Source organism: Erpetoichthys calabaricus, chromosome 18 (assembly GCF_900747795.2).
Source record: "Erpetoichthys calabaricus chromosome 18, fErpCal1.3, whole genome shotgun sequence".
NCBI lineage: Eukaryota > Metazoa > Chordata > Cladistia > Polypteriformes > Polypteridae > Erpetoichthys > Erpetoichthys calabaricus.
In genome coordinates this window covers 11620595-11636937 of record NC_041411.2, presented here as the reverse complement: position 1 = coordinate 11636937, position 16343 = coordinate 11620595, and the positions used below count along the sequence as shown (strand labels likewise).

At 38.5% G+C, this 16343-nt stretch overlaps 1 protein-coding gene across 1 annotated transcript in view; it reads right to left on the bottom strand.

The window, feature by feature from the left end:
- The window catches only part of ncor2 (nuclear receptor corepressor 2), a 299537-nt gene that overhangs the window by 126883 nt on the left and 156311 nt on the right, over nt 1–16343 (bottom strand). The window contains 3 exon segments of the mRNA XM_051921547.1: nt 2680–2770; nt 4572–4744; nt 11074–11140. Of these exon segments, the coding sequence (XP_051777507.1) occupies nt 2680–2770; nt 4572–4744; nt 11074–11140 (331 nt within the window).

The following is a 16343-nucleotide window of genomic DNA, read 5'->3' as shown; positions in this document are numbered from 1 at the left end:
CGGGGGTTTTCCCAGGGGTGTCTGTTTCCTCTGAGGGTGCGATCAGCGCTCCAGCTTACAACCTGAAGACTCTCCTTCTGAGCTAGTGGTTGTGTGTAAGAACTGTGTGTGTGTGAAATTAAATGTACAGTACAATAATAATAATATGATATTTGTAATGTCTAATATGTCTTATTTTCTCTTATTTTGTCTAATATATTGGGTAATACGAGTGTAATGGTGACGAAAGGGTGTTATTTCATGTCTAGAGGGCTCTAATAATGTTAAAAAACGTATTTAGAAGGTCGTAAACAGGTTTTCTATACTCTGAGAAAATATTCGATTTATAAATAAAGAATCCTACTTCGCGAAAATTCATTTATCGCGGTAGAGTCCGGAACGGATTAACCGTGATAAACGAGGGTTCACTGTATTCATGTAACTCAGGGTATTAGGAACATAAAGCCAGCAATTTGAGTTAATAAAAGGTACAGAAACCTATGGTGATTTTGGTTAATCACGCACTAGTTGAGAGAAACACCTTGAGAATCGCTGAGAAGAATATTGAGATGTTTGGACAGCTTAGCTACCTGCTAAACAACTTAGTAACAAATACGCTGAATGGTCTTCTCTCGATTGTCAAATTTCTTACATTTTAATGTTCTATCAGAAATAGAATCCTGAATGATATATAACCAACTTAAAATGAAGGCAAAATCAATAAGCAATTAAAAAAAAAAATCAACATTTGCTCCTAAAAGTTGAAAAGTGAACAACAAGAAAAATCATATACACAAAACCTGTAAATCCAATACACTGCAAAAAGAGCAGAAATGCACTTTTTTGAACGGAAGGTACAAGCCTGCTTTCAGCTGGTATTTGCCACCACATCTCATTATACTACAGTGCTGCCATCTAGTGGACAGCTATAGATTTATTTTTGGTGGCAACTGCTTGTGCAAAATAGACAGTCCATAGCTAGATTTGTTGCGAGATTAATATTTTGATAATTACAGTGATTGAAATAGTGACAATCAGATGGCAGATATGGAACCGATAGGCTCTGGTATTGATACAGATAGTTGCCCTGAAGGCGTTCCTGTATCACAAAGCTTTTGACTTGTCGTGATCGTCAGGACATTACTACATGGACATTCTGTCTCCCACGGACAGCAAATAGTCACCAACTACCAAATGTGTTGCATGCAACAAGTATGGACAACAGAAAGAAACAAGTTATATTTACGACACATGTGCTTCTGAGCCTGCACACCGTGTGGCACCATGCTTCTATGACTCTCCTTCAAATGAAGACTTTTAGTCATGTTGCTGGTGAAAATAAAGTAATTATTTTGATAATAAAACCACTACCTTCTAATACATTTCTTTACAGAGTTTTGAGTTCATTATTTACCATCTCTATATACTGTATATAAAATCCAACATCTGTTTGTCTGTGTGCTTTTCACGAGAGAACTACTTAACAGATTTAGATCGGGTTTCTTCTATAATTTGCTTGAACATTCCGGTTGGTTCCGATTCGGTTGTGGCACCGATTTATTCATCCGAATCCGAGAGACAGGCAGTGGGCCGAGAGGATAGGGAGGCAGGACCTCAGGAGCAAGGCGGGGCCCTCCTCACTTGCACGCCAGACTCTATTTGAGTCACTCTACCTGTCGCCACATGTTGGAGTGTACCTTGCCTCCACTTAGCTAGCGATACCTGTTTGTTCAGCACAGATTATCATCTAGAGACTGTTAAAGAGTAACGTTTGACATTTTTGAGAGAGAGATCAGAGCTACATGTGATTTAGACATTACCTGCTCATTGGCAGAGATACTGTATCATGGCCACGTGCTCTTCTCCCCACGCGGGGGACGCTCTCCCATCAGAGCTGAACACAATCAGATACAGTGGGTACGCTTGACGTTAGAGCGTACCTGCCTTCCATTTGGCCAGCGATACCCTGCCAACTTTTTACATTTTTGGCAAAGAGATCACAGCTACATTCTTACCCATAATAGTAAAACCAAATATATTGTATATCAAGAGGCCCTTAGATAAGAAAGCTAACAACATAACTTCTTCTCAATACAAATTATTACATTTTTTAAAATTGATTTTAAAGTTGGTCCTGTTTCACTACGACGCGGGTGGAGCCGCAGAGGACAGCTAGTGCTGCGGCATCCTGGTAAATGGTCCAGAAGTCAAAGTGCTAATGTAAGCTATTTTGTAAATGTGACACCACAGAACAATGAGATCAGAAAGTACTTGTTAAATTCCAAGCAAACATCTATTTAAACACAAGACATGCTGCAATTCAGACATAGTCAAACAAGAATCTAAGACTTGTGAAGTAATAAAATAACATTTTTGTTTATCTGTCTCTTACCATGAATTATGTGAATACTGGACTATAAGTCTAGGCTGTTAGCTTTACCATGTGTGTTAGGAAATGTGCAGGGCTTTGAAATTCACATTCTTTTATTGAAAAGTATGACAAGAGATATGCAAGTGTGGTTACAATCCTATTTCACAGGCACCATTATGTAAAAATGAAGGTTCATAAAAATCAGTTTCCTTTTACAAAAAGGGGTTTATATAAGCAAAAATAAGATGACCCAGAAACAACGCGCAATTAACATTGAGTGACCATGGGGAAAATTAAGAGTGTGGATGACCAAAAGCTGCCCTGCTCACCTCTTGCTCTGTAAGGCCATCAATTATTTCCGACACTTCATGTTCACTTCGCAGTGCTGATGTTGAGAGTCCACCGCTTCTCTGTCCAACCCTGCTGGAGAAATAATCTTTAAGACTTTACGTAACACTGACACTTGAACAAGAGATTCTGTCGTTATGACATTTACTTTTGCTTGTATGGTGCCTAACAAGAACTTCTCTTTTATTGTTAACCATGTCAGACATTTTTCTTTCCTCTTTTTTTTTGCAATTTTTGTTTTTTTAATGTTTTACTGAATTTATTAAAAGCATGTAACGTTCCATAAAATCAAATCAAACTTAACAAAACAAAATTAAAATCAACCCTCACCCATGAGAAAGAGAGGAAGACCAACAGCCAAAGTAAAACTCTGAGAGTAGTAAAGAGGGAAAGTCCTCCTCCCCAATATAAATATTTACTCTAAAATGTTATTGATTACATCCTGAAGATTTAAACAAATTTTGAACATATCCTCTTAGTGAGAATTAGATTTTTTCAAATTTCAAATAGTATATAACATCATTTACCCACTGACTTAAAAGAGGTGGGTTTGGATTACGTCCATATGAGGAAGACAAGTCTACATGCTGATAGTGTAGTAAAGGCCATTACAGTTTGTTTGTCCTTCTCCACTTTAAGCCCATCTGGGAGTACACCAAACACAGCTGTTAATGGATTAGGACACCAAGGCTGTCTGATAGGCATTTCAAGATTTTTGTCCAGAATGGTGTTAATTTGGTGCATGCCCAAAACATGTGGCCTAGTGAGGCTGGAGCTCGAATGCAAAGTTTGCAGGTTGAATCTTGCCCTGGAAACATTTTGGACAATTTTAAACGAGACAGATATGCTAGGTAAAAGATTTTAAGTTGAATAATTGAATCATTTGCGCATATGGAGCTGAAGTGAATTCTGTGCAAGGCTGCCTTCCACTACTTTTCTGTTGAGTAAGAGATAATTTTTCCACTGTACTCTGGGATCTTTAAAAGGAAGAGACTTTAAAATGGTTTTATATATTATAGAAATGCTGCCAGAGTCTTTAAGACTGATCAATATTTCTTCTGGAATAAAAATAGGTGGAAGGCGAGGAAAATTTGACAGATTTCATTTTGCAAAGATTCTAATATAGAGATAACGGAAAAATTACGTTGATGGAAGCTAAATGATTTAACCCCCTATGTTTTCCAAACATTAAAAACTGTAAATTTAAGAGGGTGAAAAAAGTTGGTTATCATGTACAGGTGCCACAGATAAAATATTCTCTAACTTGAAGTGCTTCCTACATTGGTTCCATACTCTGAGTGAATGAAGGACAATTGGGTTGTTAGTAAGCACAACTCTGTCCTGTAGTCACACCTTGTTCTCCTCCTAGTGGGAACAATCATCAACTTCAGCGAGACATAACTGACTTTTGTGCACTTCGTCAATTTCTTCCTTGGGTAATGTGCCTACATATTTACTACTGATGCCTGTTAATTATTGACGTGCTGTTGTATCTTTGCCTGCACTACCTCTTGTCGATGTGCTTCAGAGCAGAGCACAACCCTTTTCACACAAGATAATGCTGCTCCTGTGCAGCTGAAAAACAAATAAACAAGCAAACAAACTCCTTCCAAAGGTAGAGGTGTAGAAAAACTGCACAGCTCCTTAGTGGCAATTAAAAACTAACACATATACGGTTGATTCTTGGCTTCCTTACTCCTAACCTGGAAAAAAAACAAATCACTTTTAAGTCAGAAGGCTCCAGTAACTACAGCTGATACCCTGCTAGAAAAATCGTCGTACTCCTTCAGATTTCACAAATTTACAGTCAAATCAGGTCACATTAAAAACCTCCCAAGGCCCGCCAAGCTGTATTAATTATGTTTTGCCTCACCTCTGCAGGCGCTCCTGCAGCTCCCTTTGTTTGCGGATTTCTGGGAACTGTTTCTCATAATATTCCCGCACCTTGCTCTCTTTGGCACGCCGACGTGGGTTGTTTTCAATGCGTTCTACTTTTTTTTCCCAGGCTTCCATCAACTGGTCATATCGCTGGCAGAACTTCTGTTCCTGTGAAGAAAAAAAAACACATAAAAAAGAAGAAACCAAGATAAGTTATAGCTTTGGACGTATGCTACTGAGAAAGAGCCAAAGCAAGCAGGAGGGAGTAACCCAAATAGGTGAGATGCTGTACAACAAAATTCTATTAGAAAAGATGAGAGGCTTCTTGTCAGAGTAAACAGAGCACACAGAAGAGCAACCATTAACCCGAGAAAAGCAGTTAAAGAATTTGATTATTGTCTGTAATATCCAGCTAGGGGATGATTGTGTTTTATGAATTTTCTTCTGCAATTAAATAATGACATAAAGATTTTTAATATTCCAGACTGTCAACAGGAAAGATCCTAGATGTGCCCACATGACAAGACTGAGGCCACAGAAGACCCTGTAATGTACAGTGCTATTGGCTGGAGTTGTGCCATGGCTATATAACACTTAGTGCTAAATTTCTTTTAAATTCAATATAAATATACAGTATAAAATACAAGTATATACAATTTATTTTATAACAACATAAGATTTTCTGTCATTATGTGCACAATGTTCCCAGTTTATGAAGGTCCAGTTAAGATGAAAGAGCTCATTTTCCAGATGTTTAATTTCAAACAGTCAAAATAAAATTAAGTCAGTTTTGCAACTGCTGTATAGTACGTACTGGAATGCGAAGTAAAAATACTGGATTACTTTAATGCAAGAGTTGGTTTTCCTACCTGCTTTACAATGTGTATGCATTTGACAAAGACATACAATCGGAAGAGAAAGCAGTACAATAAGCATTCAGTAGTGGCAAAGGGGTTTTTGAATATGACTATTTCATTAAAGAAGAAAAAAATGTGACATTTAAATTGATGCAATATCACCTTTAAATAAGAAATACATGTGTTTTTTTTTTCATGTTACGTAAAATCACTTCTAATCCAGTAAACAGTCCATAACAATAACCAATTAACAAGTGACTTAGATGGCCGATGGATTCTGCGATGACGAAACGTGACCAGTATGAACAAGAAACACCGTAACTGCTGTCAATGATATTTGCAATCTTTACTATGAACCTCATTCAAATATGAGTGGCCTACTTCATAGGTTTATGGTCATTAATGTAAACATGCAGCAAAAGAAAACATGATCCATATAAAAAAACAAACACAACCTCAAATGAATCCAGTATAAACAAACCAATTGGATACATTGATAATGTGTGTAGAAAGCAGAGATGGATGGAAAGAGCAAATAAGTAAAGACAGTTTTCCATTAAAAAAAACAGTTTATTTAAAAGCACAATGGGTATTTTACAATTATGCAGTATGCATCACAAACCTTATATAATCCTACTCGAGCTCCAATAGGCAGCACTTTTATTGTCCTATAATACAGGATTTTATCAGGTGGTCCTTAAAACTGAGCTGAAATGGAGGAAAGTGTTCCAGATAAAGTGTGATGATCAGAGTGTGGCTGTCGGAAACTCGTCACTCCACTCCAAATGCCAGATGGTCCATTCAAGTGGCCCTTACCTGTACTGCCCTAAGTAGGAGTTCATTATGAATTGTAACAAATGACAATACAGTAACACTGCAAAATCCCACTTAGCCCGGGCTACGGGGCATACATTTTGTTTTGTCCTGAAACACAACAGAAACTGTGGACACAACCATCAAACTCACTCTGTAAATAAATGGGGCTTCTAGTGCCCAGCCATGTAATCCACACCTCCTGAGTGAGGGCCAACTGTTGATTCTACCTCAGCCTTCCACAAAGAAGTGTGTGTGCTTGTGTGAGACTGCATGTAACGTGACAAACTGGCAACCTATCTTGCACCCAAATGCTGCTGGGATAGGCTAAAGACTGCACCCCAAAATTAGATTAAATGGGTTAAAAATGGATGAATGGATATTTATATTATTTAATGGAGATACGAGTCATGTAGGGGCAAGTCCAACACTCCTGGCTTAATGTAGCAGACTGGTCATTGTCCGTGTGCATCGGACACATTCTCCACATGTTTACATGGGCTGTCATCTTCAGTCCCTTCCCTTTCCTCCCCAGTGAGACATGCATGTTAGGTCACATGGTAAATGTAGCTCGGCCTGGTATGAAAAAGTGGGGGATCAGAGCCTCAGTTATCTTGCAATAATCCAGCATCTTGTGCATGGCTGACGGTAATGGCATTGCACCAAAAAGTGGTTCAAACGGATCACACAACAACAAAAGTTTTATTGAGATGTTTTGGTTCCTGAAACCTTTCTGGTAATTATGGTAGAGAGCTTCAAGCTGAACACAAATATAATTTCAGATTGATTGTATCATACAGGCTTTTTGTTAATTGAATTTAGTGTGTTTAATCGTTTAATAATGCTGACATACTCCATAAGTTCAGTTAAGCTAAAAATATTTTTCATGTTGATTTTCGTTTGTACTCAGCGTCTGTCACTTCTCATTTCAGTGTACAATAATAGATGACCAGCATTCATGGTACAGTATCTACATGCTACAATACTGCTTTTCCAAAGTTTCTGTTGAAATCTTGCACCATGTCCATCGCTGACTGCACCATGATTAGCAGGGAAGACAACCAAGTATGAATGAAGAAAATGAAACATAGCGACATGTTGCACTTCATGGTTCTTTATGCTTGATGTATGTTGTCAACCACCTGGACACAGTTCAGTACTTCTATAGTTGACAAAAAATTCTCAGATATATCCTTGAATCTCTTCCATGTGATTCTCTCCAGCCCCACCAGTAGATCTTCCAACCACTTGTGATTGATGACTTGTCTAATTTGCAGACCAACAAAAATCCCTTCCTTGACCTTGGTATCATGTATCTGTAGAAATATCTGTCTCAGTATTGAAATCCTTCACCTTCCTCGTTCATGGCTTTCACCTAACGTTTCATCAGTCCAGATTTTATAAGACGACAGAAAAAAAACATCTTTGTTGGGTCGACAATTGGTTTATGTGGCACACTTTTCTATCCTGGTACCAGCTGCTTATAAAGTGCCCATATCTATTTAATGTAATGGGACTCTTCAGCACTGCTGTTCCATTCACAGTACTTGGTATATCTGAGCTGTAGTACCACTAGTTTTAGATTATCACAGATGTTCCAGTTTTTGTTGTAGTACTGTACATCGTCAAACATGTGGGCATGGGGACTGGATTAATACTTGGAAATTATTCAGTGTGACACCATCACTCACTTTTACTCTATTTCTTTAGACTGAAGGGGAAGAAAACCCTGGAAGACCATATCCAGTACGATCGAAATGCTGTCTCTTCTGGCATCATTGGTATATAAGACTAAGTCTCTACAGAAGCTGGGATTCACAGGCAGAATATCTTCTCAGGAGACCAGAGCTGTGAGCCTTGGAAAACATTTTTTCAGTGACAGGAAATGCCAATTGTTTTCTTGGCAGAACTATGCTCTACTTCTGTTCACTGGACATTATAATAAAACATGGAATCTTGCTGACCCCCAGCCCTCATCTGTTTGTTCTTTGTCTTCATTTACAACTAGGATGCTTTGCCCCCTGTTCGCTTCGTTCACCAACCGCTCTCCCCTCCCGCCTGCACTTTGCACCGTTGTGAAGAGGGGGGCTGAACGCACCCCAAGGAGACACGTCCGCTTCTCCAAAACCCCGTTTAAACAGTAATATATTGGGGAACAAGTAACAGTTGTTTTTTTTTACTTCCTCTTTGCATTTCAGGCAGTGCTTCAAACATTTAAAAGCACCTGTCCTTGAGTCCTCAAACACTATGCAATCTCTTTTCACTTTTCCATTATTTCTACAAGGGATATTTTCCGTTTGTTTGTGCTAATGTGATCTTTTCAGTCATTTTTTTGAGACTTTCGAATTTTCCTACTTCCATTATCTCTAACCTGCTCAGGTATATGCATCACGAGACTTGCTTACAAAGGTTGTAAGTATGACGTGACGTGCCTGTCTCGCGGGATGTGAAAGTGTCTCTCTGTCTCTCTTCCAAAGTATCTCCCTGTCTCTGTTTAAAAGATCACGTCTTGTCACCAAAAAAAGTCTCGTCCCAAGATTTTTTTTATATAATAGAGACATATGTATATTAGGCATATCAGAGGAAATCGCAAAAATAGGTGATTGCAATAAAACAGTACATGGCAGGAAAATGTAAAGAAGATTTTTATTGTCCAGTGATATTAGTGTGTGGCGTCAGTTTCATTTTTAACATTTAGATATAAGCTGACAAGCAACTAAATGTGTATTTCAGTCTTTCTCAGTTCCTTTTATAGAAGAAAAAACTGATATCACACACATCAGCAAAAAATGCAAGCACAAGCCGTAGCGGACTACAAGGCATCATACTGAATGAACTGTATGTATTTATAATTAGCTTAATCAATAATATATTAAAGAGTTGGGTAATTTAAGAAAACAGTCACACAGAACGAATAACAGATTGAAACAACCGTCAATGGCTGGTATACTTAGAATATGCAGGAACAAACAAAAAGTCACGTTTTTAAAGCAAGATTCTGCATTGCAGTGCTGTATAGTCCAGTTACTGGACACCACCAACACAACATACTATATACAGTATCTAAAACTGTAAAATAAACACTTTAGTGAAACTGAAACAACAGGCATCAATGTGGCCAAGACACAGAAGCAGTAAGTGCATTTTATCAAATGCTGCAATTTTAAAAGAATGCAGGTGTACTCACTTGTCTTTCACTGATCTGACAAAATTCAGAACACAAACAAAAACTCCAGGCAGATATGACATGACATGACATATGATGCAACTAAACAAGATCTTGAAAAGCCACATTACACAAATCCATAGCCACACCGTGTCTTTTGATGGAAACCCTATCTAGAACACTGAGACTTGCATTAATATCTGAAGTGAACGATTCTGTGCAGGAAAGCCAAGTCCCTCAATGGATGCCTTACACAGATGACATGACATCTTGAAGCTACAATTAGCTGTCGCCTCAGCCGGCTGCACATTCAGCACTACAGTGGTACAGGTACAGACCAGAAGGGAGATATTCAGATTACCTGAAATCCTGTGACAGAAACCAGCAAGTCTTTAAAAATACTCACTTCAACAAATTGCACTGCTAGAATGAAGGAAGTATGGTTTCACTGTGTGTTGGCAAATGTGTTAAAATAAAAAAGTAATGCAAGGCAATAAAGAAACAGCTCTGCTTTCAGAAATCCCCTTATCACTATTTTATCTTACTGCTTTGCAATCATACTAAAGCTATGAAAATGACCGCTGCATGTGCCCGCTCAGTGTAAAAGCAGACAGAAGAGCTTCATTTTCATTCTACTTATCTTGATGAGCATCGCAAAGCAATATGCTGAGCTGGGGTTGACCGGGCCACCATCTCTCAATAACCGGTTCCAGCTCTTCCAGAGGAATATAATCCCTTCAGGATGTCTATGGTCTTCCCCAAGTAGGCCATTCATTTAACATCTTCAGTGGGAAGCTTCAAGGGAGCATTCTAACCACATGCCCAAATAATCTCAATTGGCTTCTCTCACTATGAAGAAGAAGCACCATTTCTCTGAGGTCTTTCTATATCGCTGAGGTAGTTATTCTGTCAGTGGGCAAGAAACTCATTTCAGTCTCCTCTGCTTACAATCTCATTCTTTCGCCACTATCCAAAGCTTATGGTCATAGATGAGGATGGAGATGTAGACTAACAGGTAAATCAGAACCTTCCTCTTTGGACTCATGACAGTCTGGTACAATGTTTCTAAAGCTGTTGCTGAACAAATTCATCAGCCAGTCACACAAACACCTCATTCATAGGCAAGAATATGACATACATGACCTTTGGAACTTTGAGCTATTTCTTACTTCAAGAGTACAATCCACATTTTTCTGTGAGGGGATCAGTTTCATATTTTTCAGAAGAAATTCTCCTAGCTGTCAAATAACATATATAATGATCCCATAACAAATGAAGAAACACAAAGATACTGACAAGTACCCCTCCAATTAAACAGAATGCAGATTGTGAACAATTGCAAAAAAAAAATCTTACATAATATGGAATAGCACATCAAAAAAAATAAAAATAAAAAACAGAAATTCAGCAGTTCAGTTAAAATACTAAAACATATCCACTATAAAGCATTTCTAAAGAAAACCCCGGGCTCTGAGGGGCTCAATTTGGGCATCTCTGAAATGCACACATACATGGAGTGATTTGGCCAGTTTTCACAAGAGTGAAACACATTTTATATAATAAACAGTGATTACTCAAGTAAAAAATAACAGCGATACTAAAAATGTAAGACACCAATGAAATGACCCTTTAAATCCTTAATTATTTCAGATCCAACTTACCCATTGCTTACGGGCATGGTTTCTTCTCTTGAAATAAAGAATAAGCTTCTTACGCATTGCCTGATTTCTGGAAGAGAGAAAGAGAAAGAACTATAAAGGTAAAGTCTCAATAGGCAGCAAGAAGTCAACAGCCCTATATTTTCATTTAAAAATGCAGACATTAGTCTCAGTTTGTTGTATATGCTAGTGTTTTATTTGCATTGTAGGGGGTTGGACTACGATTCGAATTATTCCTCACTTCAAACCGAAAGTCACATCATTATGTCTAGCCTAGCAAACATTTCATTTATTTATCTGTATCACATAATGCTCAAGTATAATCCAGCTTACTGGGATAATAGAAATTCTTCCATCTACACACAGCATGTAGGATATATATTGTATGTTTCCTGTTCAAATATGTGTGCATCTCGAGATCAGACCTACACATTTTGCGACTCACAACCTTTTTTTTTCTGCGTTCAGAGTAAAGTGCATTCAAACTCTGGAAGGCTTGGGTTGCATTGTCTTTTCTGCCACTTGCATAGCATCTGCCTTTGTCAAGATGTGTTCAGAAATGAATGAAGTAGTGACACAATTGGGTGGCACAACATACTCAGCCTCATCGATGAAAGTGATCACCGCCAACGTCTTTAGCAATTGATTATTATCGATTAGTTGTTGAAGCTCTATTGTGTTGTTTAACTGTATGTGCCAAAATTTGTTTTGCATAATTTGAATGCTGCTTACACATGCAAAAGGCAAATAATCTACCAATCACTACAAGATACGAGAAATCCCGTGGCCGACGTACACATGCCCAGTAAAGACGAACATCTAGGTCATATGCGTTTTCTGTCATTTTAGCGAGGAGGGAGATACTTCATAAATGATGCAAAAATGCTAGTGTGGATAGATAAGAGTATTTTGGGGCGATTTGGAGTATAATTTAATGTCACATATATTTGCTGTCATTCTGGGCATCCATCATTAGGGCACTTTTAACTGTCATGGGCATTTCCTTGAAGGCCAAGACCCTGATTTCACTGTGGTCTTCCGGTGTGATCCTTCTGTATCCAAGCTATGGTATAAATCATTTTCGAATTGTGCTGCAGAAATTCTGTGTGTATGTTAAATCTTTTGAGTATCGACCTTTGCTGTTGCTTATTGACTCTGAGTTAGTCTAGCTGTTTCGGACCTTTCCAGCTTTGCCCACTTATCTGTTTTTGTATATTCCTCTCCTGGTCACTTTGAAATATTGGCTGCTTTGCAAATCTCAAATATCCATCATCCAACCCGCTATATCCTAACTATAGGGTCACGGGGGTCTGCTGGAGCCAATCCCAGCCAACACAGGGCGCAAGGCGGGAAACAAACCCTGGCTAACCCACCGCAGGGCACACACACACACACCAAGCTCACACTAGGGACAATTTAGTATCGCCAATGCACCTAACCTGCATGTCTTTGGACTGTGGGAGGAAACCCACGCAGACACGGGGAGAACATGCAAACTCCACGAAGCAAACCGGGTCTCCTAACTGCGAGGCAACAGTGCTGCGTCACTGTGCCGCCCCTAAAATATATTATTTAAATAATACTTGTGAAATATGCTCAAGGAGAAGAAAAAGAACATAACATAAAAACAAAAAAAATATTAAACTTTTTCAAATTGCAGAATGGCATTTATTGTGAACACAATAAGAGATCTCTTGAAACCAAGTAAAACTGTTAAGGTTTGAAGGTTTGGTAATTGGAGAGTCTGAAAGTTAATTGACATTTTAAGTACTTTTCACTTAAACACACCAACCACAACAAATAATGTGAGAGCAGTTGCACTAAAAGAGATAAGAATCTGCATTCTAACAATCTTGCCACTTACTGCCTTCAAGTCCTTTATATCAAGCTAATGATGCACTGCAGGATTATCACCCAGGACACACCATTGTGTTAAAGAAGCAACTACACAGCTGCCCTCACTAGCATTACACCAGACATACTTGTTAATAAAGTGCCTTTCTGTAGTTTGACTTAGAAACAACAAAATTACATTACTGTTCAAGTTTGCAGTGTTAGCAAAATAAACGACAATATGCTTAAGGGTTTTCCTTTTACTCTAATAAAACAATTAAATTAACATATCACAATGCACTAGGGTAGGGTTATCAGTGCATCCTTATAAATCCACTTAATTGAACCTCAATTAATTAATCAGGCACTGAATTTTAATGCTTGGCATTCATTCTTATGCTTATATTTATTAATCACATCATCAGCTTTGTTACTAAATGAGCAAAGGATTAATGAGGAACTTCACTGTCTATCAACTTTACTGCCCTACAAGCGAACTCTTCTGGTTCTTAGTATTATTCAGCCCTGTGCCATGGCCAGTCATGTGCTTCCTGTGGTCTTGCGCCTTTTAAAGACTTCAACTGGCTTCACTTATGAGGAAGCCTGCACTCTGCTTTGGCCTCTGGCTTGATACACGCACAGCTTTGTACTGAAAAGGGCATTGTGCAAAACGAAGTAAAACTGTAAAAAAGGAAGAACATTCAAAGTAAGCATTTCTACAGAATGTGCCCTTTAGTCCAGTTGTTAACTTAATGCCATCCTCAACCACTGACAAGGATAGTTGGAGATGCATCTTGGTGACAGCTACTCGTGTATCAAGACCGACTAGATGTGTGGAAGAATAAACCAAGGGCAATTCCACATTGGCCTGAGTTTTCTGCATAAAACATATTTTTTAACAGATCAGTAACTGTTGCTTTTCACTACAAGCTATAAAACACATGAGTGGAGAGAGACAGCAGCAGCACCTTTAATCTGATCCTGTTTAACATTTGAATGCAATCAGCACTGCTCTGTGCAAATCCATGAGAGGGTTTCACAAAATATCATGCATTTTTAAAATGTTTTGAAAGAGATTATTCAATTCATATTGAGTTCCAATAAACCAGGCTTTTAGTGCCTTGCGCAAAATGAGATGAAAAGCAAGTCAAGGAAATCTGATTCTCACTGAGTGTTACCAACTGCACAATCAGTGACTGTATTTTCTTTTTCAAATGTGTGCCACATCAACTGAAGTGCATTTACAAATCAGCTCCTTGCCTTAGATGAAGTTAAAGGAGCACTGTGTTGATTGTGCAGAATGCCAGCTAGTGACATCGATGAAAAGAGGATTATGAATGGTCTATATTTATACTTTATGATTATAGACATTTGTAATATTATGAATTTGTTTCAAATGCTGTTAATGTTACATAAGTAGTAATTTTTGGTGCTACACTCAATTTGTATTAAAGAAATGGAGAAGCAGTCAAGATTAGAATATTAATTTATTGTTATCAGGATGCCATGATGGTGTAGCACTTAGTGCTACTGCCTCACAAATCAAGGGTCTTGTCTTTGATTACTGGCCTAGGAACTGCCTTGCAGACTTTCTACTTTATCCCTCTTCCTGAATGGATTCTCTTTCAATACTCCAGTGTACTTCAACTGGCTGGGGTAGAAGTAAGATTAACTTGTGACTGTCCATCGGCCCAGCTTGAGAGTGTAGCAATATGGCATCTTGCTCAGTGTTAGTTCCTGCCTCATCTTCACCACTTCCAGGAAATGCTCAAACTTCTGTAAACCCCTGATTGGAAAACATAAGCTCAGGAAAAGGATGGGCAAGTAATTATTGTAAATGCCTTGTGCCCTTCTCTTGGCCTGCCAGTCTTCAACTATGTTGTCAACAACATTAAGTATGTCACCTTAACAGACAGAAAGCAACAATGGTAATAATTATGGTAAACAATGGTTAAAAACAAAAAAAAAACATCTAATAGCCTTTAAAAATGTGCTGAGGCCTTGGAGCCAAGCGGATTAATAATCTCCCAAAACACCTGATGAGAATTTTTCTCAAAATCTTCCTCTGCCTTTCTCTAAATCATTAATCCATCACTGCATGTATATTTCTTTTTTGACAAACTAAAAGGGATCACCAAGGCTGTCATAACTTCCTTCCTTTGCTGAGACTGAGTGGTTTACAAAGACCACACAATTAAGATGGTGAACACCACATCTCCACTACGGTGCTTTCCATCCTTCTTGTGCGGCTGCACTCTGATTCACCTTATTCTTCACATACAACAGACGGTGCTGTGATATTCTGCAATAACACCTACCCTAGGCTGCCAAGGCAGCCTAACTGCAAAATGTCTCCCACCTAGGAAGTGAAAGCTGACTGTTTATTAATAGAGGCTGGAAGAAAGCTGTAAAAATGTATGTCAGATTTCTCTACAGAAATGAAAGCAGAGTTTTACTGATAGACAGTTTTGAGGAGAACAAACATTCAATAAGGTTCTAAGATGAACATTTGTTATATAGAACCTGTCCCTCTTAATTTGCCTAGACAGGGACTGAGACAAATGGATTCAACAAACAATATGTGGGTCTCATGTCAGAAGCAGGTCAAAGATAAGGAAAAGTTTTCTACTAACTGAGGCTGACAGCACATTACACGACTTCATATCGGACAGCGGGTCAAACTCAACGGCAGCAACTGTATATAAAGAAAATTATCTACAAGTCCCACCCAAACAAAAACAGAGAAGGCTCTTCAATTGTAAGCTCCCAGCTATACATCCCAGTTAAATTTCCAGTTACGAAAGTAACTAAGCATATTATTTACAAAGGAAACCAAGATCACATTTGTCAAAATCAACCAACATTGTGCAGCATTACTGACCGTCGGATTCAGAAAACAAGCTTGATGTGTTCACAGGTGAATTAGGCTGACTAGTTACAGAAAGCACACATACGGAATATCCAGAACAGCGACCAATCCTATTCTGACACACTGGTGCCTTTAAACGGCACCATACAAATAGTATGTTTCTGAATTTTAGCCAATTTCCAAAACTAACATATGAACACATTAATTTTGCCCAAAAATATAAATAGTCTCAAAACTGAATGGAGCCAGTCTGATCAGCTAAATTAATATTACATACCAATAGCTATAAATAACAACAAAAAACATGCACAAACTGTTTCACATATGACTTTAGCTGGATGATAAATTAGACTGGACTGCCAATACTGATGCGCTGTGCAAGAAAGGACAAAGCCGGTTATACTTCCTTAGAAGGCTGGCTTCCTTCAACATCTGCAATAAGATGCTGCAGATGTTCTATCAAACAGTTGTGGCGAGCGCCCTCTTCTACGCAGTGGTGTGCTAGGGAGGCAGCATTAAGAGGAAAGACGCCTCACGCCTGGACAAACTGGTGAGGAAGGCAGGCTCTATT